General features: G+C 36.1%; 1 protein-coding gene across 7 annotated transcripts in view; it reads left to right on the forward strand.

The window, feature by feature from the left end:
* ATP8B4 (ATPase phospholipid transporting 8B4 (putative)) overlaps window positions 1-25,593 on the forward strand; it is a 253,877-nt gene that overhangs the window by 150,982 nt on the left and 77,302 nt on the right. For all 7 annotated transcript variants that reach the window (XM_032856525.1, XM_032856521.1, XM_032856524.1 and 4 more), the window contains 4 exons: window positions 3,720-3,808; window positions 6,353-6,549; window positions 18,097-18,305; window positions 21,792-21,835. In XM_032856525.1, coding sequence (XP_032712416.1) covers window positions 3,720-3,808; window positions 6,353-6,549; window positions 18,097-18,305; window positions 21,792-21,835 — 539 coding nt within the window. The remainder of the gene's footprint in view (window positions 1-3,719; window positions 3,809-6,352; window positions 6,550-18,096; window positions 18,306-21,791; window positions 21,836-25,593) is intronic.

Below are 25,593 nucleotides of genomic sequence, written 5' to 3' on the forward strand. Positions count from 1 at the left end.
AGATTTTTTTGTTGGATGTTTTTAATTTGCCCCTCCAGATCTACTGTCCCATTTTTTCACTCTTCGTTCTGCCTTGGGAAGCTGATTTGTATGGTTTACACTAAGAGGTTTCCTTGAATTTTGACTTATAGTTAGGCTCTGTTATTGTAGTTAGGCTTTCCATTGTCATGGAAAGAGGTCAAAGGGAGAAAGAAGACTGAGATTCTGATATTTATTCCCCCAGACTTCCTCCGGAAGTAGTCACTTCAGGCTAACTGGGTACCTCAACCTAAAGTCACTCCCTCCCTCTCTTTCTTTCTTTCTTACTTTCTTTCTTTCTTTCTCTTTTGAGTTTGGAAATGTGAGTTTTATTTTATTATTTATTAACATATAATGTATTATTTGCCCCAGGGTACAGGTCTGTGAATCATCAGTCTTATACATTTCACAGAACTCACCATAGCCCATACCCTCCCCAATGTCCATCACCCAGCCTCTCCATCCCTCCCACTGCCCTTCGCTCTAGCAACCCTCAGTTTGTTTCGGAGATTAAGAGCCTCTTATGTTTGTCTCCCTCCTGATCCCATCTTGTTTCATTTTTTCCTTCCCTATCCCTAACAACCCCGCATCCTGCCTCTCAAATTCCTCTTATCCGAGAGATCATATAATTGTTAAAGTCACTCTTTCTTAAAGGCTGCAAACTCTATACTGTCCTTTAGGGTCCAGTAACCACTTCCTTCTAGCTTAGATAGAGAAACATCCTGATTGTTGCTAAGTCTTTGGTTACTGCATGAACATTTTCTACCCCTGCACCCCTACCCACAGTTTTGTAAAGAGTCCCTTTTGAAAAAAATTTTTTTTCTCCAGTTATCCTTGTCCAGTGTGTCATCTATTCCTGTTTGGAATCTGAATGAGTCTTAGTCTTAAATACACATTGATTGAATGAGTCCATGAATTAATGAATTAATGGAGTATTTCATATAGTTTTAAAAATAGTGACAAAGAGCAAAGAACTTCCGAGGTAGATATATCTGGGTTTGAATTCTGGTTCTGATACTTACTAGACAAGAAATCTCAGGGAAGTTACTTAAATACTTTAAGTTTGTTTCATTATTGTGAATTAAGGGTAATAATACCTAATTAACTGGATTATATTAAGCATTAATTGAGATAATAGATGAAAAGCATATCTGCACATCACCTAAAAACATAGCAGGTACTTAATAAATTTATCAACTATTTATTGAGTGCCTACTGTGTGGCAGGCAATATACTTCTTATTAATTTCTGATTAAGAATGTGAGCAAAGACTAATGAAATCCATTCACTCCTGTGGTTTTGACTCCAGTAGAAGTAAGAGACCTTAATCTCAGATAATTGTTGTAATGAATATATAACCTCAAACTGAGATAAGTGCTCTGAAAAAAAAAAAAAAAAGAACATGTACTCACATGAGTATGTCGTGGAGGAATGTAAAGAGAAAGAGCAAGCTAATTAAAAGTCACATTGTGGACAAAGTCCCTGTAGCAGGCCTGAGAATGGTGAGGTTAAAAAAAACAAAAACAAAAACACAACTTAAGGCGAGTGTGGAGTATAGAGAACATGGACAATAAAGATAGACATGTGATGAGAGATGTAGATAGGATCTGGACCATAAAGAGCCTTGTGGTCCGTATCCAGAACTTCGATCTTTATCCTAAGAGCACTGGGAAGAAATTGTTAGGTTTTTCAAACAGATGGTGTGTGTGTGTGTGTGTGTGTGTGTGTGTGTGTGTGTGTTTGTGTGTAATTTGAAAAGCTCACTATTGCCCATGGTGTTTGTAAGGTTGGTAAATAGCAGGTCCCTGAATGAGTATATCAGTGGGGGTTGGGGTGTATGGAGAGTTTTGATAATAACACTACATCTGAAACTGGGCTGAGTAATAAGTAGGAGCTGAGAAAACAGGCTGCTGAGTACAGAAATTCTTTCAAGATCTGTGGCTATGAGTGGAAGAAGAGATGTGTGAATCAGCATCTGTAGATATATTTAGACAAATGATTAAAATCCCCTAGGTGTGTTCTCTGCTGCTCTCTGTGTATAGGTATGCCTAAGAAATATAAAATTTTAGCACAAAACTGGGGTCTGTCAGTATTTCAGCTTTTACTAATCACAGACTTTATTTGCCCTTTATGATCTTTACTATACAAGAAATGCTTCCCACCCTCAGTGTCCATATGATTTTAATAAACAATTCTGAGAAAGTGTGGGTGGTTTCCTTTACACAGCAGTAGTTGGGAACAGGACAGTGGGGTATAATTTCCATCTTCAGACTGAATTTTATGAGACCCCAGTCTTTTCTTCCATTTGTATTTTAAGTAAATGAAAGTCTTCTAAGGATGTGCTCATTCTTCCCTGACTTTTAGTATGGGATAAAATTTTGTGTGTGCCTCTCTCCTTTAATTCTTCCAATTTTCCTCTCTCCTACATTAAAATAGCTACATGGATTGATGACAATAAGGGGAAGATGATGTGGAGAGGAACAATAGAGGAATCAGATGTAATTAAAGCTTAATTGCTTCCATTTAGTGGAATTTCCTTAACAATATATTCTAATATTCTCTTTTGTTAATCATCTAGTTATCTAACTTGAAAGCAGTTAATAATAATTCTTAGAATTACCTGACAGTGGAATACAATGCAGCCATCAAAAGAAATGAAATCTTGCCATTTATGACGACGTGGATAGAACTAGAGGGTATCATGCTTAGCAAAATAAGTCAGTCAGAGAAAGACAATTATCGTATGATCTCCCTGATATGAGGACGTTGAGAGGCAATGTGGGGGGTTTGAGGAGGTAGGAAAGGAGTAAATGAAACAAGATGGGATTGGGAGGGAGACAAACCATAAGAGACTCTTAATCTCACAAAACAAACTGAGGGTTGCCGGGGGGAGGGGGCTTGGGAGAGGGGGGTTGGGTTATGGACATTGGGGAAGGTATGTGCTATGGTGAGTGCTGTGAAGTGTGTAAACCTGGCAAATCACCAGACCTGTACCCCTGGGGCTAATAATACATTATATGTTAATAAAAATAAAAAAATTAAAAAAAGAATTACTTGAGCAAGGGACTTAGTGAACATGAGAGAATGCATTTATCTGAAATAAAGCTAACATAAGATTCAATTCCTGCCCTTACAAAAAGTGTATATTATATGCACACTGTGCAATATACAATAAAGGTTTAACTTATTTGCTGATGTATTTATTGTTTGCATTTATTCCAGTTTCTCCATAAAGGCACCCCAGATCTTTTTGGGAAACAGATCCAGAATTTGATTGCCGATTTTAACTTTCCATTTTTGATCTCATTGTACTGAGTTATGTTTATTACTGCATTCTTTTTAACATGTCAAATTATTCCTCACTTGGATTGGCCTTGTTACCTTTCATTTCTTCAACTACAACCACAGCCATACACAGATTTTTGAAAAAATAGCATTTCTCAAACATTTCAGCTGCAGGTTCTATCTGGATTTGTCCTATTCCAAGGACAAATCCAGGGTTGCAGTCTCCAGGGTTGTTACTAAGCTACCAGTTGAGAATCTTATACAACTTAAAAATGGCCCATGTTCTTAATAAAAGTTACATTATTTTGAAAAACATGTTATTCTCCTTTCAGGAACATTTGACATGGTAAGAAATACTAATGGTAGTAAGACATCATTAAATCATTTTAAAGTTGCTATTTAATTTTTTTTGGCAGGTCCTGACACTAAATTAATGCAGAACAGCGGTAAGACAAAGTTTAAGAGGACAAGCATTGATAAACTGTTGAATACTCTAGTACTATGGGTAAGATACTATAACAAAATTAGGGGAAAATCACTTGTCATTTTTATTTTAATATATTTCTTATATATTGCTGGGAATTCTTTCAGAAATCTTCATTCTCCTTGTGTAATTTGTTTTAGGTGATTTTCTTCTGGGGCCTAGTTATATTGCCCTCTATTTTCTAGATTATAATTTCACAACCATGGGTGGAATTTTTCATGAGAGGGAAGATAGTGTTTATGGAGGCTGTCATGGTCTTGCAAGTTCTCCATGTTTCAAGTATTTGTTTTTAAAAAAGAAAACATAATTTTTGAGGTAGTTCAGTCCTTTTGTTGTCTTACCTTTGCTCATGTCTTTTCAACATAGCTTGTGGATGGAGCTGGCTTCATGGATATGTGACCTGTGTAATTACACAGGTTCCCCACTCAAATGGGCCTCATATATGGTTTATTCATCTATCACCATGTAGAAATTATCAGTAATTTTTGAACAAGGGGTCCCGTATTTTCATTTTGCACTGGGCTCCACAAATTGTGTAGCTGGTTCTGCTTATGAATCTTCTAAGGCCAGGTCACAGTTTTCCTCCTTCACAAAACTTCTGAACCTCCTTAACATGGGATTATTTCTTTCCTCTGAATTTTTGTTCTTTTCTGCATTTTTTGACATTTTTTTCCTACCATCCATTTACCAAAAACAGTTGACTATTCCTTGCATGCTACACTTTTGTCAGTTAATCTTGTGCTTCCTCATGCTGTGCATCTGATTGTTATCTGACTTTTTGTGTAATACTGCTTTGCCTCCTTATGTTGGAATTAAGTTGGAAGACATTGACTTTAAATATAAGGACAATGACTTTGAACCAAGCCCCCCCGCCACCCCAATCGCAGACTCACAATCAATTATAAAGAGTCTGAGCTCAATATATATTTGCCTAACTGATATAAGATAGTGGGACTCTGAATAAAGAAAGAAGGAAGTGAACTCTTACTGGGCACAAAATACTGGACAGGCTCTGTGTTTTACATTTGGTATCCTCAGAACTGGGCTTTCCTCCCACTACACCCATCCCCTCGGGGCAGAGACTCCAGGGCCAAGGGGACGTGCTTAGCTTGTGTCCCCTCCTGGAATTCCCTATTTAAATGGCCCTAACCCCACTTCTGGGCTTGCATGGAAATTGTATGTATGTCCACCACAGAGTAAGATTACTGATTGTGAAGGAGAGACTATCTCAGCTTTTCATACTAGAAAATCGAATAATCCCTTATTAGAATTAGAAACTGAGTCCATCCTACTTAGGGCATTTAATGCCAAGTACCACCAATTTTAATGCTCTTAAAGTAATTCACTTCAATTAATTAGTAGTATTAATCATTGAAATAAAAGAGGATACCATGATACAGGTATCAAATTGGTAGGATTTCAGGAATTTACAATTCTACTTTTCTCTAATACATGGTTTTCTAAGGTACTTGTAAGTCAGGTTTTTCCATATTTTTTTTTCTACATAAATGTCTTCTACATGTATATTTTGTTCATGAATGAATAAAGAGGAAAGCAGTCCTAGAATGCCAGAATATTCCTTCTTGGAGGAAAAAGGAAATAAGTTCAATACATTTCTATTCCCTAGCTTCACTCCTCCCTCAACAGTGGTTGGTCTTGTCTCTTAACACAGTATGACACTTAGCAAAACAAAGTCCTCAGAATCCCTTTTTCGGCTCAGGTCTTACCTGTTCACTGACTTTGTGTCTTTCCTTTCCAATGCTGGCATTTGAGCGAACCTTGTTCCCTTTCTAGATGCCTCCAAAATGTTTGCTTTGCTAATCCTGATACTAATCCCAATTTAAGAATTGGCTAACAGTTTTCAGATTGCTTCCCACTATTTTTTAATCTCAAAAGAAAAAACATACATGCCATGCCGTATTTTAATTAATCCTTCTTTATCTTGTGGACTGTAAATAAGGATTGTGCAGCTAGATCTGTGGCCAAGAGTCTTGACTAGTCTCATATTATTCTTTATCCCTGACATTTTCTTCCTTTTGCTTTTATGCCTTGGGTGACCATATAATTTATAATTCAAACAGGGACACTTTTGAAGGGGAAAGGAGAAAACACAATTAGTATGACATCTGGACAACAGATATAAACTGGGGAGGACCAGGGCAAATCAGGACATATGACCTTCTTTACTTAAGCCACTTAAGTATATGCACTCATCACAAATCAAGGGTGTGAATTTATTGGCTTTGTGACCATGGATGAGTTACATAATCTTTCTGTGCTTCTGTTTTATTTTGTTCTGTTTTTGATTCTTAACCTGTGAATAATGATTGTCCCTATCTCAGACAATCAGTGGGAGAATTAAGTGAGAAAATGCATGTAAAATATTTTACCAAGTTCCAACATGAAAATATTGAATTTTACTTGTATGATTAATGATAAGTAAGAAGAGCTTGGCCTGTCTTTTCAAATGACCATTTCTTGGAGTTAGGAGTGTAACGGTATTGTGTTGGGATGATGAATTTTGGGTTCAAGTTAACCTTAGCCAGACTTCTATTCTCATTTCAGATTTTTGGGTTTCTGGTATGCTTGGGAATTATTCTTGCAATAGGAAATTCAATCTGGGAGAATCAAGTTGGAGACCAATTCAGAACTTTCCTCTTTTGGAATGAAGGAGAGAAGAACTCTGTCTTCTCAGGATTCTTAACATTCTGGTCATATATTATAATCCTCAATACAGTTGTACCCATTTCATTATATGTGAGGTAAGATGAGAATTTATACTATAGGTAAGCCACTTTGTCAAAAGGCTGTTGTGCATAATCATGTTCTGTAATCATTTTTGTTTTAAAATGATGACAGTGTGGTCGATGTCTTGCTTTAACTGCTTATGATTTGCTACATCTGTTACAAATCAGGCAACTAAACTGCTTAATCTGCTTAACTTTTACATTTTCAAATTATAGTAAATGCATTTTATTTTATCCTTGATTTGATCTGGTTTCTTAGGGATCTTATTCTTTGGAAAAATGGACTATAGTGTCTCATGCAACCTAATCAGTTAGAATCGGGTTGATATTGGGTAAGAAATGGAACAATACTTGGGGACATCTATTCTGATGGTGACTCCCTGCCACTAGTCTGGCTCCAGATACACAGATTTGGATTCTGCTCCACCACTTAGTAGCTCCATGACCTTGGGCAAGTTATTTCACTTTCCAGTCCTCAGTTTCCTAGATTTTAAAAGAAAAGAAAATAGTATTTTACTTAATAGTGAAGAGTAAACAGACTGTAAAGCTCTTAAAAGAATGTCTGACATATCGTAAGAGCTTGAGAAATGTTAATTTTTCCTATTATTGTAACTATAACATAAAGAAGTTGAAATATAGTTGGTAGCGCCTGTCCATTGTTAAGTATGAGTCATAACTCCCACCACAACACCATCTGTCATTTCTAGATTTGGTCTCACAAAAAAGAGCTAAAATGACCTCTCTTTTTCTCTCTCTCTCCACACACACACACACACACACACACACACACACAAACATACATACACACACACACAATACTGTATAGGCACACATATATGTGTATTTGTGTGTGTGTGTGTGTATTCGATAAGGCTTAGAAGTTGGCCCTAGAGTGTGTAGCCGAGATACTTTTGATCCTAATCCTACCAAGATTGCACCAGACTATCTCAAAGGCACTGGAGCCAGGGTGAGACGTGGTTGTTTGACGTCCCTCATCACCAGTACTTTAATAATACAAAAAAATTACCGGCTCTAAATCCCCACTAATTTTTACAAGCTTCTTTTTCTCTCTTTCCAAAATCCTGGCTATGATGAAGCAAGGGAAGTTCAATGCACAAAATCCACCCTTGTTTTGGATAGCAGTCAGGAAACTGAAATGTCAACTTGTGGGAAATTTACTTGAAGTAGTGGCATGTGGCCACAACACCGCAAATTGCTTTGGGCCTTCTGGAGCTGTGGTCAGAGCAGTCTATTTAAACTGTATCCTACTGGCTCATCTTTGATTCCGAGGACCTCTAATGCTTGTATCCAATTATAAAGTCTGTAGTAAATCCTGCTCTTTGCCAGAAGAGCTACGGTCAGCTTTTATAGCTTTCCTTTTATGTCCTAAACGAACCATAAATGCTCATGGTGGCTTACCATCTGTACATGTGCAGTTTCATATGTCCTCACAAAGGAAGTATATTCTGTGCATGTTCTTTCTTTGAAGTGCGTTGGCATTTTTCACTTAATGATTTGAAAGATTGGTGTTATAGAGGTCAAGGCTAGATTCCCAGGTTAGCCTTCCTTTTCCTTCTAATGTATCTCTTGCAGTAATGAAAAGAAAACCCAAGTGGAATAGTTCAAACCCAGGTTCTGGTTTTGGCACGACCACAAATAGCTGCATGACCTTGAAGAAAGCACTTGGCTTCTCTGTGTCTTAGTTTGTGTATGAACTATGTGCTGCTCAGTGAAATGGCAGGATTAAAATAATTGTTCTGAGTTCCTGTCTGCTCCAAATGACACCACCTTACCCCAGATAACATTTTATATTTTATATAAGGTGCTTCCATATACTTTATCTTACTTATGCCTCCCAACAACCTTCTAAAGTAGTTACTGCCCAACTTCTTTCAGAAATGAGATTATTTGTACAAGCTCATGGGGCTGATTAGGGATATAACCAAGATCCAAAGCACGACTTCTGACACTTGGTACTGTGTTTTTCTTCTCTCCCTAAACTGTGTCTGGTTTATTACTCAGTGAAGACATCAAAAAAAGGAAAAGAGTCTAAGCTCTGTACCTGTTGTAAGGCATAGTAATGATGAGGGTAAATGTGAGCTTTCCTCTCAACAAACAAGAGCAGTGATTCTGATCTGAACACGAGGGGAGGAGCATTCCAAGGAATTTCAGGTTGCTCAGTCCTAAAGACTGAGACCTACAAGAAGAGAACCCTCAGGTTTTTCTCTTTGGAAGGGAGGCCTTCTATAAAATCTTCCTCTAGGCTTTCAACTAGGTACAAAGAATAAATTAGGACTGTATGTCACTCGAGGGTAAAAGTGTTGAATTTACTTTGAATGGTTAACAATTCCACATGAACAGAGGGTGTTGATGTTGGAAAAATATTTCTGTGCTGTCAGTTTGTTTATCTGTAGTATTAAAGCATACCCAGCTACAGTTTTTTAATACATCATCTTAAGAAATGCATCCATGTACTCCCAAGGAATTAGATGTTGGGTGTTTTTTTGTTTTTTGTTTTTTTTTTTTCCCCAAAGCAATAAGAATTCATTTCGACTTTGCTTGTTTAGCCACAGAATGGGTGGAATCATAAGCCTGCTCTTTGAGCATTCAGGCAGAAAACACTAAGCACTTGATTATGCTAACTCTGAACATTTGTCTCCTTTTTTCTGACATTACAAGACAAAGAGCTGAATGTTCCACTATGACTCTCCTAAATCCTCTTTCCCAAATAAAAAGGATACCCTTCCTCTCCACAGACTATTTTAAGATCTAAGAGTCCAAATTAATTTGCAATACTTCCATTGGTTTGAAGTGTGGTACAGAAGGATCAGATGTTATTGCATTCATTTTGCTTTGAGTTTTCAGGGAGCTCTCTCACTTCTGAAAGATGAAATCTTCATATTGTTTGTACAGCTACCTCTGTAATGCCATTCTTAAGGTCAGGTCTGCATTGGTTTTATCAATTGCCTGAATTCTTGTCTTGGCTCTGTGGTTGATTATTTCTATCATCTTTGGTTTGTCACTTAACTTCTTGGTCTTAATATCCTTACTGGTGAAATTAGGGTCAGGATTCATTCATTCAGCACTGATGGACTGCTTATTACAGGTAAAGCACTGTGCTTGGTCCACTATAAGTGCTATTTTTTTTTTTAGTGACTGAAATAAGGAAAACAAAGCTGAAATAGAAAAGCTAGCAAGGAATTTACAAGGAAGTGTGTGTGTGGGGGAGAAGTGGGGGGTACAGATGGGTAAACTATAAAAGGAAAATATATAAACAAATTCAGAATATGACTTTATTTTTATATTGTAGGATTCTACAGAGTCATAGTGTGATTTTTAGTTTAGGTGAAAAAATGTGTTACCATTTAAATAGGTCAAAAATGAATGGGCACCATACCACTTTTGGAGAGGGAAATATTAGAAGCATAGAATGTAATGCTAGAAAGGATTTTGGTTTCATCTTTTGTCTTCAGGGAGACAAATGTTCAGAGTTAGCATAATCAGGCCACTATAAATGTTCTCACTTTACAGATGAGAAAATGAAGGCTTAATTCCCATTAAGATCAGAAATGGGTCTTTGCTATTGTCATTACTGTGTTACACTCTTCTGGATGACCTTGTTAATGTACTAAGACATGTAGCAAAATATCAGTGAAGAGATGTCATGAACCTGAAATGATAATAACTCTATTAGAAAGTAAGAGCATAGTCAATGTGATTATAGACCTAGGAAATCCAAGTGAATAATCCTGTGAGTCTCTTAGTAAGATAATTCATTTAAATGTCTGATTCTGTGTCATAATCACATTTCTTACTATTAGAAAAAAGCTTTTAATGTTAAAAAAAAAGACATTCCTTTAGGTCAACAACAATTTAAACAATGATCTCATTAATAAAAAGATACAATGTGCAGGAACACATTTATCAAGCTATGGTGTGGACTTATATAAAAAACAAAGGCAAACCAAAACTAAACTAAAACTCTTTACCAATAGAATTAGGTATTACCTAATACCAATTTCAAAATCGAATTACTATAAAGATTTATCCTTCTCCTTGAAGTGGCATTGATATAGTAAAATATTAGTTCTTTTCCAATAATTAAAAGTTTAATGTACACTTAATACAAGTCTTAATAAGTTTTATGAGAAATCCGGTACATTGATTCTAAAGTTTGCATAAATGAACACGTTGATTCTATCAGTAAGAATAGGTGAGTAATTATAGTTAAGAATTTTTAAAGAGAATAAGTGTTCTCATATCTTCCCAGGTGTTGCCAAATTTTATAAAGCTGCAATAAGGAAAATAAGAGATGTATTTTTTCCTTTTTTTTATTATGTTATGTTAGCCACCATACAGTACATCATTAGTTTTTGATGTAGTGTTCAGTAATTCATTAGTTGTGTATAACACCCAGTGCTCCATGCAATATGTGCCCTCCTTAATACCCATCATCGGGCTAACCCATCCCCCCCCAAAACTGTCAGTTTGTTTCTTGGAGTCCGTAGTCTCTCTTGTTGATTTGTCTCTCTCCTCTAGTCCCCCTCGTCTTCATTTTTCCCTTCCTTCTCCTCATGTCTTCTATGCTATTCCCTATGTTTCACAAATAAGTGAAATCATATAACAATTGACATTCTCTGTTTGACTTATTTCACTCAGCATAATCTCCTCCAGTCCCATCCATGTTAATGTAAAAGTTGGGTATTCATCCTTTCTGATGGCTGAAAAATATTCCATGTATGTATGTATGTATGTGTGTGTGTGTGCATGTGCATGCATTTGTGTGTATACACAAATATATATATATATATATACACACACCACATCTTCTTTATAATCATACACACACACACACACACACACACACACACACACACACCCCACATCTTCTTTATCCATATATCTGCTGAAGGACATCTCATCTCTTTCCACAGTTTGGCTATTGTGGACATTATTGCTATGCACATTGTGGTGCATATGGCCATTCTTTTCACTACATCTGTATCTTTGGGGTAAATATCCAGTAATGCAATTGCTGGGTCATAGCATAGCTCTATTTTTAATTTTTTGAGGAACCTCCACACTGTTTTCCAAAGTGGCTCTATCAACTTGCATTCCCAACAGTGTAAGAGGGTTCCTCTTTCTCCACATGCTCTCCAATATTTGTTGTTTCTTCCATTGTCAATTTTAGCCATTCTAACTGCTGTAAGGTGGTATCTCAATGTGGTTTTGATTTGAATTTCCTCGATGGCTAATGAGGATAAACATTTTTTCACATATCTGTTAGCCATTTGTATGTCTTCATTGGAGAAGTGTCTGTTCATGTCTTCTGCCCATTTTTGGACTTGATTATTTGTTTTTGGGGTGTTGAGTTTGAGAAGTTCTTTATAGATCTTGGATACCAGCCCTTTGTCTGTAGTGTCATTTGCAAATATCTTCTCCCATTCTGTGGGTTGCCTTATTGTTTTGTTGACTGTTTCCTTAGCTGTGCAGAAGTTATCTATCTTGATGAAGTCCCAAACGTTCATTTTCAATTTTATTTTCCTTGCTTTTGGAGACATGTCTTGAAAAAAGTTGTTGTGGCCGATGTCAGAGAGGTTACTGCCTATGTTCTCCTTTAGGATTTTGATGGATTCCTGTCTCACATTGAGGTCTTTCATCCATATTGAGTTTCTTTGTGTATGCTGTGAGAGAATGGTCCAGTTTCATTCTTCTATATGTAGCTGTCCCATTTTCCCAGCACCACTTATTGAAGAGACTGTTTTTTTTCCCATTTGTTATTTTTTCCTGCTTTGTCAAAGATTAGTTGACCACAGAGTTGAAGGTCCGTTTCTGGAGTCTCTGTTCTGTTCCACTGGTCTATATGTCTGTTTTTGTGCCTATACCATGCTGTCTTGGTGATCACAGCTTTGTAATATAGCTTGAAGTCAGGCAACATGATGCTCCAAGCTTTGTTTTTCTTTTTCAACATTCCCTTGGTGATTTGGGTCTTTTCTGGTTTCATAGAAGTTTTAGGATTGTTTGTTCTAGCTCCTTGAAAAATGCCAGTGGTATTTTAATAGGGATGACACTGAAAGTGTAGCTTGCTCTGGCCAGGATAGACATTTTAACAATGCTTATTCTTCCAATCCATGAACATGGAATATTTTGCCATCTTTTTGTATCTTCCTCAATTTCTTTCATAAGTGTTCTGTAGTATAGATCCTTTACCTCTTTGGTTAGGTGTATTCCTAGATATCTTATGGTTTTTGGTGCTATTGTAAATGGAATTGATTCCTTAATTTCTCTTTCTATGGTTACATTGTTAGTGTATAGAAAAGCAACTGATTTCTGTGCATTGGTTTTGTATTCTGCCATATTGCTGAATTGCTGTATGAGTTCTAGTAATTTGGGAGTGGAGTTTTCCACATAAAGTGTCATATCATCTGCGAAGAGAGAGAGTTTGACTTCTTTGCCCATTTAAATACCTTTTATGTCTTTTTGTTGTCTGTCTGCTGAGGCTAGGACTTCTACTACTGTCTTGAACAATAGTGGCAAGGGAGGGCATCCTTGTCATGTTCCTGACCCTAAGGGAAAGGTTCCCAGCTTTTCCTCATTGATAATGATATTCACTGTGGATTTTTCATAGATGGATTTTATAAAATTGAGGAATGTTCCCTCTATCCTATACTCTGAAGGGTTTTAATCAGGAAAGGATGCTGTATTTTGTCAAATGCTTTTTCTGCATCAATTAAGAGGACCATATGTTTCTTCTCTCCCCTTTTATTAATATGTTCTGTCACATTGATTGATTTGTGAATGTTGAACCACTCTTGCATCCCAGGGATAAATCTCACTTGGTCATGATAGATAATCCTTTTAATGTACTGTTGGATCCTATTAGTTAAGATCTTGTTGGGATTGGCATCCATATTCATCAGGGATATTGGTCTGAAATTATCCTTCTTGATGGGGTCTTTGCCTGGTTTTGGGATCAAGGTAATACTGACCTCATAGAATAAGTCTGGATGTTTTCCTTCTGTTTCTATTTTTTGAAACAGCTTCAGGAGAGTAGGTATTATTTCTTCTTTGAATGTTTGGTAGAATTTCCTAGGGAATCCATCATGTCCTGGACTCTTGTTTTTTGGGAGGTTTTTGATCACTGCTTCAATCTTGTTACTGGTTATTGGTCTATTCAGGTTGTCAGTTTCTTCCTGTTTCAGTCTTGGAAGTTTATAGGTTTCCAGGAATGCATCCATTTCTTCTAGGTTGCTTAATTTATTGGCATGTAGTTGTTGATAATAATTTCTGGTGATTGTTTCTATTTTCTTGGCGTTAGTCATGATCTCTTCCCTTTTGTTAACAATTTTATTAATTTGGGTCCTTTCTCTTTTCTTTTGGATAAGTCTGGCAAGTGGGTTATCAATCTTAATTTTTTCAAAGAACCAGCTTCTAGTTTTGTTGATGTATTCTACCATATTTCTGATTTCTAATTCATTGATCTCTGCTAGGATCTTAATTATTTCCCTTCTTGTGCATGATTTGGGCTCAACTTGTTGTTGATCCTCTGGTTCTTTAAGGTTTAAGGATAGTTTCTGTATTTGGGATTTTTCTTTTCTTTTTTTTTTTTTTTCCACTGAGACTTGGATGGCTATATATTTCCCCCTTAGGACTGCCTTTGCCATATCCTGTAGGTTTTGGACTGATGTGTATTTTCATTCTCTTTAGTGTCTATGAATTGTTTAAGTTCTTCTTTGATTTCCTAGTTGACCCAAACATTCTTGAGCAGGACCGTCTTAACTTCCAGGTGTTTGAATTTCTTCCAAACTTTTTTTTCTGATTGAGGTCCTGTTTAAAAATGTTGTGGTCTAAGAATGTGGAGAGAATAATGTCAGTCTTTTGGTATCAGTTGAGACATGATTTCTGACCCTGTATGTTGTCTATTCTGGAGAAAGTTCCATGTGTGCTCAAGAAGAGTGAGTATTCTGTTGTTTTAGAGTTGAATGTCTGTATATATCTATGAGGTCCACCTGGTCCAGGGTGTCATTCAAAGTTCTTATTTCTTTGTTGATTTTTTGCTTAGATGCTCTATCAGTTGCTGAGAATGGAGTGTTGAGGTCTCTTACTATTAATGTATTATTATCAATATATTTCTTTATTTTGGTTAACAGTTGGCTTATGTAGTTGTCTGCTCCCATTTTGGAGGCATAGATATTTATAATTGTTAGATCTTCTTGTTGGGTAGATCCTTTAAGAATATATAGTGTCCTTTTATATCTCTAACTACAGTCTTAGCTTAAAATCTTATTTGTCTGATATGAGAATTTTGCTACCCCAGCTTTCTTTTGATGTCCATTAGCATGAAAGATGGTTCTCCATCACTTCACTTTCAGTCTGGATGTATCTTTAGTTTCAAAGTGAATCTCTTCTAGATAGCATATGGATGGGTGCTGTGTTTTTATCCAATCTGTAACCCTCTGCCATTTTATGCGAGCATTTAGGCTATTTACGTTGAGAGTGGTTATTGAAAGATATGATTTTATTGTCATCATGTTGCCTGTGAAGTCCTTGTTTCTATATATTGTAAATTTCTGTTCTATATCACACTTGGGGTCTTTGTCCTTTTATAGAAGCCATCCTGCCTTAATATTTCTTATAGGGCTGACTTAGTGGTCACATATTCTTTCAGTTTCTGTAGGTCCTGGAAGCTCTTTATCTCTCCATCCATTCTGAATGACAGGCTTGCCAGATAAAGTATTCTTGGCTGCATGTTCTTCTCATTTAGTACCCTGAATATGTCTTGCCAGTCCTTTCTGGGTTGCCAGGTCTCTGTGGACAGGTCTGAGGTTATTTTGGTGTTCCTCCCTCTGTATGTAAGGAATCGTTTCCCCCTAACTGCCCTTAAGATGGTTTCCTTAGTTCTAAGATTGGCAAGTTTTACTATTACATGCCAGGGCATTGTTCTGTTCTCCTTGATCTTGGGAGGGGTCCTCTCTGCCTCTAGGACAGGAATACTTGTTTCATTACCCAGGTTAGGGAAGTTCTCAGCTACAGTTTGCTCAAATATGTCTTCTAGTCCTCTCTCTCTCTCCATCCCCTTAGGGATCCCAATAATTCTGACGTTGGAACGTTTCATGGTGTTATTTATTTCTCTTTTAATATTATTTCTCTTTTACTAATATTTCTCTTTTACTATTGCTATATTACTATCTATTTCTCTGTTTACATGGATTTTAATCTGTTTGTTCCAGGCCTCCTCCTGTTCCTTCTTTTCTATCAATTTGTCTTTTAGATCACTAAATCGTTCTTCTGCCTTGTTTACCATAGCTGTTAGAGCAGCTAGATTAGATGAATATCATTGATAGCACTTTTAAGTTCTGCCAGATTAGCTCTCATTTCTGCCCTTAGAGAATCTGTGTTGCCATTAATGGTTTTCTCCATCCTAGCTATTGTCTGTATAACTCTCTGATGTCTATTTCTGACAGCTTGCTTATATCCATATCCATTAGTTCTGTGGCAGAGGTCACAGTCTGTGAATCTTTCCTATTTTAGGGGTTCCTTCTCTTAGTCATTCTATTGAGGGGTGGTTGAGGGAATGTACAGAGTCCAAATTATTGACCACAACCCAAGCAAGATGCACCTGTTTTATAGGGACCTTAGGATTGGCTTCCTCTTGTTCTTCCAGACTGTCTTCTGGGGGAGGGGCCTGCCATCCTGTTACTCAGGCAACCCTGTTTGGGCAGAGTTGCCCTGCCCCCTTTGGGGGGAGGTGGGAAAGAGCTCAGTGAAAACTGGTATTTCGGGGCTTTTGTGTCTCTTCTGAGAGTCAGAGCAGAAGTGACCATAACCAAACCTCTGTCTCAGAGTAGAGAGCTCTCAATCTGCTTTCCACTGAGCTCTCCATGTCACACTATCTCCGTTTCTGTCTGTGCTATTAAAACTGCAGATTCCTGGGTTGTGCATCCCGCAGCAGTGCTCCCAGCCCTTGCTTCCAGGTCCAGGTGCGTCTCTGTCCTTTGTGCTTCTAAAATCCATAGCCACCCCCAATTTGCATGCACTCCCCTGCAGCATGAGGTTTCAGTCTGGGGGGTTGCCATAAAGTCCTTTCCCTGCCACTACTGGTCTGTGAGTCTGTGCCTGGGCCCCAGCATGGGAGCCTTTTGCACTCCAGCGGTGCAGGATCCCAGAGGCTCCCCCACTTCCATTTATCTTTGAATATCTACCCACAAAAGTCACAGCTCCCCACTTCATACCTCGAGACCAACTGCCAGAGATAGTCTGTTTGTGAGATTTAAATATATCTTCTTACATCTCAGGCTGATTTTGTGGGTGTTCAGAATGGTCAGGTAGATATCTACCTCAATTCAGGGGACCATTTGAAATAGGGTCACTTACTCCTCCACTATCTTTTTCTCCCCCACTAAGTGACATATTAAGGAATAAAAGTGAAATGCCTAGAGTAGATTCTAGTGAGGAAGATAATTTATACGTGGCATGGGAGCATCCCAACACAGTAAGGGAAAGGATTTGTTGTTCAATAAATGATGATGAAAAAACTTCATAAAAATTGAAATTAGCACCTTCTATGTACATCATATTTATAAAAATTCCAACTGTGAAAAGGAATTAAATGGGGAAAAATTCAGTAAAGAACCAGGAGAAAAATAAAGATGTTTGTATATATAATCTTGGCATAGGGAAATCCTATCTAAGCAAAATTCCCAAAAGAGAAACTATAAACTATTGATAAATTTGATCAATTAAAAAGAAAACTTCTTCATGCAAAAATAGTGGAAACAAAATTAAAATATAAGCGATAAATTGGTAACATTTTTATGATGTGTATGTATATACATTATACATAGTAAATGATAATTTTTAGTAACCTAACGGCACAAACTTACAATGTTAACATTTTTGGAGATTGATTTAGTCTTATATATGACAAAGATTTTAAAAGTTCATACATTTGGCCATAGAAATTTCACTTCTAGAGTTGGAAAGTCATAAATTACCACTAGAACCTGAGGCAATGCTCTTTTCCTGACAAAGGGGCAAAGTAGTGTAACAACAATAATTATAATATTGACATTTACTCAGTATCTATTATGGTTTGCTTAGTGCTTTATAGAGCTACTGCTTTTATCTCTTTTGACAAAGCAAAGCACATCAAACTATGTATTAGAGAGAAAGTCCTCAACGTACACATTTCTTTAGATCTTCTTTCTGACAAACATCTTTAATCATAGTCACTTTCTCCTAAGATATAAGAGAAATGCCAACTTAGGTTACCTAGGAAATCTCTACTGGGCCTGTTTAATATAAATGGTGACCCATGGGACATTCTCCAAGGTTTTATGCAGAGTCCATCTATTTTTTCATGGTGTTTCAGGGAAATAACTTTGGCAGGTTCATAATCAGACTCTGCTGAGATGATTCTGAGCAGGTCACTAGAACCTGGGGATGGAGCATCCATATTTTCTCCTACACTCTGAAGACTTTGATGGTCTTCTTACTTTGGCAAAGCTTTGTGTGTTCTGAAATTGATGGAGCATTTCTTTTTCTCCATTTTAATGGATGAAGTATGGAAGTGATTCGTCTGGGACACAGTTATTTTATAAACTGGGATCGGAAGATGTATTACTCTGGAAAATCCACACCTGCTGAAGCTCGGACAACTACTCTCAATGAGGAACTGGGCCAGATTGAATACGTTTTCTCTGACAAAACAGGAACCCTCACTCAAAACATCATGACTTTTAAAAAATGTTCTATTAATGGGAAAATCTATGGTAAGGGAAAGAGTTCTTCTTTCTTACTGATATATATATTTTTTAAGATTTTATTTATTTGACAGACAGAGATCACAAGTAGGCAGAGAAGCAGGCAGAGAGAGAGGGGGGAAGCAGGCTCCCTGCCGAGCAGAGAGCCCAATGTGGGGCTCGATCCCAGGACCCTGGGATCATGACCTGAGCCAAAGGCAGAGGCTTTAACCCACTGAGCCACCCAGGCGCCCCTCTTACTGATACTGTTAACAGTTCTTAAAGACCATAAGCAACTCTATTTTGTAAGACAAACCATTTATTGCTGGCTTTCTTATTAATATGGGCACTGCCAGCATCTAACATAGTGCTCAGCATATAATAAACACTCACTAAATATTTGTTCAATGAATGTTGAATAATTGAGATGAAACTTTGTATTTGTTAACATTTGGGAATAGAGATAGGTGTTAGATCTGATACTATCTGAGATTGCTTTTGGTGCTCTGTGTGATTATGCTCCATGGTGCTTAATATGCCCATATCCCAGGGAGGAAAAATTTTTTGCAAACTTAATTTGCTCAGTAAAAGCAGTGTTTCATACTTGCTTCCTAACAGCTCTGGAAGTGATGTTAGGGCCTGTGTTTGTAAGAATTTACAGTTTATTCCTAAGAATTCACACTGCACAGGACTATTTTGAGTGACCAGGCAAGCTATATCATTAATATCCAATTCCTGTTTGCTTTTGCTTCACCTGCTCTGAATTAAGATTTTCAGGCATTCTTTTTATATGTGACCCTTGTCACTCTGATTTTGGCCAGTTATTAGATAGTTCTACTGAAAGCATGGGAGATCAGCAGAAGGTTTTCATTGGGTGTCTCGGATTCCTGATCTCTCTTCACTGACTCTGAGTGCCCAGGTTTTCGGTACAGAAATTTCAAGAAGAAATAACCGAGAAAGAGAGGAAAAACTTCCCTTTGTCTCCTGATAAGAAGCTTTACACATTGCCAAGTATTTTAAAGTAAGATTTGATCTTGAACAAAATTAAGAAACACAAGAAGTTGATTTTTATACTCTCCTGCCTCTTGACCTCCCTTTGCTACCCCCACTCCTTTAACCCACCTCTCCTCTGCTCTAATTCCCCCCTTTCTGGGTGAGAACCAGACAGTTCTTAATCTGGCCTTCCATAAGCCCTCAGTTACACTGTGCTTTTCTCATATCACTATTACAGTAACTTGTAGGTAAAATAGAGACTTTCCCTAAAATTTTTTTTTTACATAATTTTTAGGAGCTTTCTAAAAATACTGGCTGAACCCAAAGAGTAGTTTAAGTGGGAAAATTTTAGCCAGAGTAGTAGAGATTTTTTTTTTTTTAAAGATTTTATTTATTTACTTGACAGGGATCACAAGTAGGCAGAGAGGCAGGCAGAGAGAGAGAGAGAGAGAGGAGAAACAGGCTCCCTGCTGAGCAGAGAGCCCAATGTGGGGCTCAATCCCAGGATCCTGAGATCATGACCTGAGCCGAAGGCAGAGGCTTTAACCCTCAGAGCCACCCAGGCACCCCACAGAGATATTTTTAATTTGGAGGACATTTTGGATTTGTTTTTGTCATGGAACATATTGATAATAACATAATAATGATAATATCACTTTTTATCACTTTTAGGAAATAATCCTAAGTAACTTATCAGACATGTGTACCAGGATTTCTTTGTAGAGATGTTTGTCACAGGTCTATTTTTAGCAAAGGCCCTTGATTTTCACAAGTATATATATCCCAAGACCTTTGCAAATTTCCAAATTTCCAAATCCCATGACGCTTGCAATTTCCCTAGTAAAATGCAGAACTGAAATATTTAACTAACCTCTTTATACCCTTAGTTTATATACTATTGTAATTTATAATGTATTTTTTATGTCATTTAAATATATTCTTACTAAAGTACTCACAGAATGTTCAAGAATCACTTTTTCTTGTTTTCCTACAGATTGGTCTTGTTTATATCATATATCCAGCCTTGGGAAAATTGGGCATTCTACTCTGATTTATTTAAATCTGTTTTCTAGCTCAGAATTTTTATTTTCTTCAACATCTTTAACTTTTCTTCACTTTCATCACCACCTTTATAAGCATGCTCCCTTTTGAGGTGTCCTTTTACAGGAAGGCACAGCTTTGTTTCATTTTTATCAGTTATGAGTTACTGCCTTACTGCACAATGACTGGAGCATAATCTTAGTGAGTTTGAGATTTAAATTCTAGGAACATGTCAAGTTTCATTCAGTGGCTTGGGGATTCTGCCCATGTTGCAGTCACACAGTGGTCCAGATTTAGACCAGTGCTCCAGAAAAACAGAAAATACTGATTCATCAGAGGCTTTTCTGGGTCATATCGTTGTGTAGTGAAAAGAGAGAGACTCAGGTTCAAAAACATACGAAGCTGAAATTTTAGCCTCAGTTTAGTAACTTCCCATGGATTTCTGTTCTCCAGTTCCTTCACTCGTAGAACAGGAGTGAAAAATCTTCACAAGTTTGTTATGAAGATGAGTGATAATACAAGTGCCTGGCACAGGATTGATCCAAGAAATTCTTACTATCTTTGCAAGAAATATAGTCTTGGTAAATGGCATTAAATCTTCAAATGCTAAGCAAAAATTAGAAAAATCTTAAAAGCTTCCGAAGAGGAGAAAGCTAAAATAAATTATGCTATACAGCTATTATACAACCATTCAAATTTAGATTCACAAAGAATTTTAATGAGCAGAGAAATTCTCACAAATTCTTAGGTTAAAAACAGCAGGAAGCAGGCATTTTTGAACTCTGTGATAAATATATATTTGCGTGCACACACACACACACAAACTCGATGTTAAAGAAACTATAAATATTTGTTATCCCTAGGGGGTGGAATTATTAGTAATTTTTATTTTCTACTGTAAACATCTTGTATTTTCCAATTTATCTATAATAAGGATATATTGGCTTTATACTAAGATAAATTATTTTTAAATATTTGGCACATACTTGTCTATGCTTTCTGACTATAGGGGGCATGGACACTGTTTAACATTTACATGCTAATTTGACCTTGATATTACATAGCTGTACCTGGCCCAAACCAAGATGGAGATGTACTCACCAGGCTCTAATACTGGTGAGAATTGGTCTGTCTAGGATGTCATTTTGAATGCCCCAGGATAAAGTGGAAAACAAAAATTTGCCTCTGGCAAACATCATAGGTAATGTGATAGCAGAATGATAAAATTTATAGAAGTACATGATCATGTGCTTTATATTTTCTTTTAATGCATATTGCATTTTAGTTCTGTCTTGGGCAAACCTGGGTATTTCTCTGGATTAATCACTATGTCTAGGCCTATAGTTTGAAACCACTCCTAAAAAGTCTACCTTTGAACTCATAATGCCATCTAGTAATGGTGCTTTAATAAGTGTATTCCTTAAAATGAAATGTCTAAATTTAGTTTTAATTTCATTTACTATTCTCAATTTGTTTTGGCAGGTGAAGTTCCTGAAGACATGGGTCAGAAAACAGATATACCTAAGGTGTGGAGGTGATAAATTTCATTCTTACTTTTAATTTCAAATTGTACATGTGTTTCTTTTTTTTCTTTTTAATTTTAAATTTTTAAAATTTAAAAAATTAGCATATAATGTATTATTAGCCCTAGGGGTACAGGTCTGTAAATTGCCAGTGAATTGTATACTTCATGTACATGTGTTTTTAAAAAAATGAGGAGTTCCTGGAGGCCTGATTTCCACTGTGACCAGATGAAATATTTAGTATATAATTAAAAAAAATAGATTTAGATGGTTCAAAATCCCTTCTATTGAGGTCCCTCAATCACAGAGTTCCCTCTGTTTTGTTTTAGAGATATTTCAAAGTATACAAGGTAGTATTTTTTCTCCATATTTTACATAGGTGGTAGCATACTCTCTGTGCTGTTCTTAACTTTCTCAATGATATATTTGAGATCTTTCTAGAGTAGTGGAATTGGAATTCCACTAATTAGTGGAATCGCAAATGGAATTGCTAAATCAAAAGGTATGTACATTTGTAATTAATAAATATTGCCATTGTCTCCTTTAAAATTTTTACATTGCCACAAGCAATGTACAAGAGTATTTTCCCCTACTCTTACCAACACAGTTTTGTCAGAGTTGTTTTTTTTTTTTTTTTTAAGATTTTACTTATTTATTTGACACAGAGAGATCACAAGTAGGCAGAGAGGCAGGAAGAGAGAGAGGAAGCAGGCTCCCTGCTGAGCAGAGAGCCCAATGCGGGGGCTCGATCCCAGAACCCTGGGATCATGACCTGAGCTGAAGGCAGAGGCTTAACCCACTGAGCCACCCAGGCGCCCCTTGTCAGAGTTTTTGATATTTGACAAGACTATGTGAAATGATATGTCAATATGGTTCTTGTTCTAATTTATTTTTTTATAAGTGAGGTTGGACACCTTTTTATATAGTTAATAGTTGATTCTATTTCATCTTTACCCATTTTTCTGTTGGTTTGTAATCCATTCATGGTTTCTGCAAATATATGTCACTGGTGTTAAGCTGTTTTCTCTGTGTGCTGCTAGATGCTGTTTGCTAATGCTTTATTTAGATATGTGCCGATGGGTTTGTAAGACACATCAGTCCTCAGTGGTTTTTGGGGGAGGAGGTGAAGTCTGTTTTGCTACCAATATTATATTTACTTTGGAAAGAGAATAATTTTTCCTATTTTTCATTATTTTTGTATTCCATGGGACAGTTTATATAACATCAGAATGATTTGTGCCTTAGTTGAGTAAAGAAGTCTCTTATGATCCTTTTAATTTTCTCTTTGTGGCTATTTAAAAAAAATAATTTCTTATTTTTGTCTGTCCTTTTCCTTTTTTATCTTGATTACATTAGAAAGTTGCCCCCTTCTTCCACAGAAAAGTGCAGCTTTGGGTTTTATTATTCGTATATATTTTCCTGTCTCTGCTTTTCTCTTTATTAATGCCATCTATCTTCATTTATGAAGATTTTTTTCTTTTTCTAACTTCATACTTGGAAGCTTAATAACTTCATTTTTCCTTTTTTATATACAAATATTTGTTTTTTAATTTTTCTCTGAATACTTCTTTAATTTTATCACATAGATTTGGCCTGTAGTTTATTAAACTAATTTTATTTTTGTCATATCAATTTGAATATCCACATTGAAACACAGGTTTTTAAGGAAGAGTTTTAAAATTCCCAAGGGCATAGAGTTTTCTCCTCCACTTTATTGTACTTTTAATAAAAGAACAAATATTTATTCTTTTTACTTTCTTGGGATTTATGAGGTTCTCTTTGTGACTTAATATAGTCAATTGTTGTCAGCATTTCAGGCTTTTTAAAAAGAAAGTGTATGTATATTCTGTTTTCAAGGTATAAATTTCGCTAGATGTCAGGTATTTCTACCTTGTAAATTATATTATTTAGGTCTTCTATTTCATTATTATCTTTTATCTATATCACCTCTTAGCATAAAAGAGAACAATTAAAGTATTTTGAAAATCTTTCTATATATATAGCTCTTATATAGCTTGAAATATTTGTTTTGGAAGTATTGATGCTATTTGAGGATAAATTGATACTCATCGTAGTACATTTTTATTGTGAATTACATAATTTAGCATTAAAACTGCTCTCCTTTGACTAATTTAATTCTTCTTGGCCTGAATTCAATCTTAGTTGATGTTAATGTCATGACTTCTGGTTTCTTTTCATTTGCATGTGCCCACCTGTTATTTTCTGTGTTTCTGAATGATTTTATGCGTGTCTTGTGTGTATAGCATATAGCATGCTTATGTATAGCATATATAAGATTAGAATTTGCTTTGCATTCCAATCTTTTAATAATTGAATTTGGGCCATCTACATAGGGGTATGTATTGTCTTAGTTATAATATTTGAGGTTGCATTTTGTGTCCAACATTAAAATAATTTGTTATATGGATTCTTTATTCTGTATGTATGCATTTCTTACAATGTCTGGGAATATTAGGAAAGTATTTCATTGTTTTTCTACCATATACTTTGAAGAGATTATGTAATATTCTTAATACTTTTTTTAAGGCAATGTCTATTAATTTCCCAACATAAACAATGATGAAATTACATTTCTCCTTTCCCTCATATTTTCCTATTGTTATATTTTATATTTTTCTTAGTTCTAAATACATATGGATTTTTATTAGTTGATTTGAAACTTTAAATATCATCTTACCTTCAAAAATAAAATGAGGAAATCCGTATTTTCCAATTTTTTAGCTGTCTTTTCATCTTGCATAGTCAAGGTATATAATATAGACATTTTGTTTTGGCATCTTAATCTCTCTATTTCTTTTAGACTTCATCCTTCAGTTAAAGGGATATAGTGCTCACCCTTAACTAGTCCTTTACTAATGATTTTCACAGTTATCTCTTATTTGGATGAAGTTCATCTTCTAGTTTCAAGAAGGGTTCATAATAATGAACTGTGTGCTGAGTTTATACTCAAATGAGAGCTTGATTGGTTATAATCTCTTTGAGTCACAGTTTCTTCGCTGGGAGTGTTAGGGAAGTCTAAGGTCAGTGTGTATTTTACTCCTTACTAGTGACTTTATCATTTTTTCTCCAAATGCAGTTGTTTTCAAAACTTCTTACATGAACCAATCTATGATTAAATAAGTCTCTGTGATTCTGGGATACACAACTGAGTGTCCTGTATGCAGGTCTTCTCAAATACTTGGATATAATAGAAAATATTCTATAGTTTCCAAAACAAAGTACATATTAAAAGTATTTTCCCATCAACTGTTTATTTTGCCAAGACACTATCATAAGATTAGTGCTTTCAGTAATAAACTTTTAGAAGTACATTCTGTGCTTTCTGGAAGTTACTGAATAACAGGGACCTTCACAATTGAATCCTCCTCCACTATTTTGTTCTACCGTATTTCTTTTATCATGTTTTTCTTTTTCTCAACACATTTTAAAGTGTATAGTTAACTGTTATTAAAAATACTCATGATGTTGTACGGTAGATTTCTAGAACTTTCTCATCTTGCGTGATGGAAATCCTATACTCATTCAACAGCAACTCTCCATTTCCCCATTCCTCCAGCCCCTGGAAAAAACCATTCCACTTTCTGTTTCTATGAGTTTTACTATTTTGGTACCTCATGTAAGTGGAGTCATTCAGTAATTATTCTTTGGTGACGAACTTATTTCACTTAAACATGTGCCTTCAACATTCATGTTGTGGCATAAAGACAGGATTCTCTTTTTTATGGCTGGATAATATTCCA

Source organism: Lontra canadensis, unplaced genomic scaffold, assembly GCF_010015895.1.
Source record: "Lontra canadensis isolate GAN:19392208 unplaced genomic scaffold, GSC_riverotter_1.0 scaffold12, whole genome shotgun sequence".
Classification (NCBI taxonomy): domain Eukaryota; kingdom Metazoa; phylum Chordata; class Mammalia; order Carnivora; family Mustelidae; genus Lontra; species Lontra canadensis.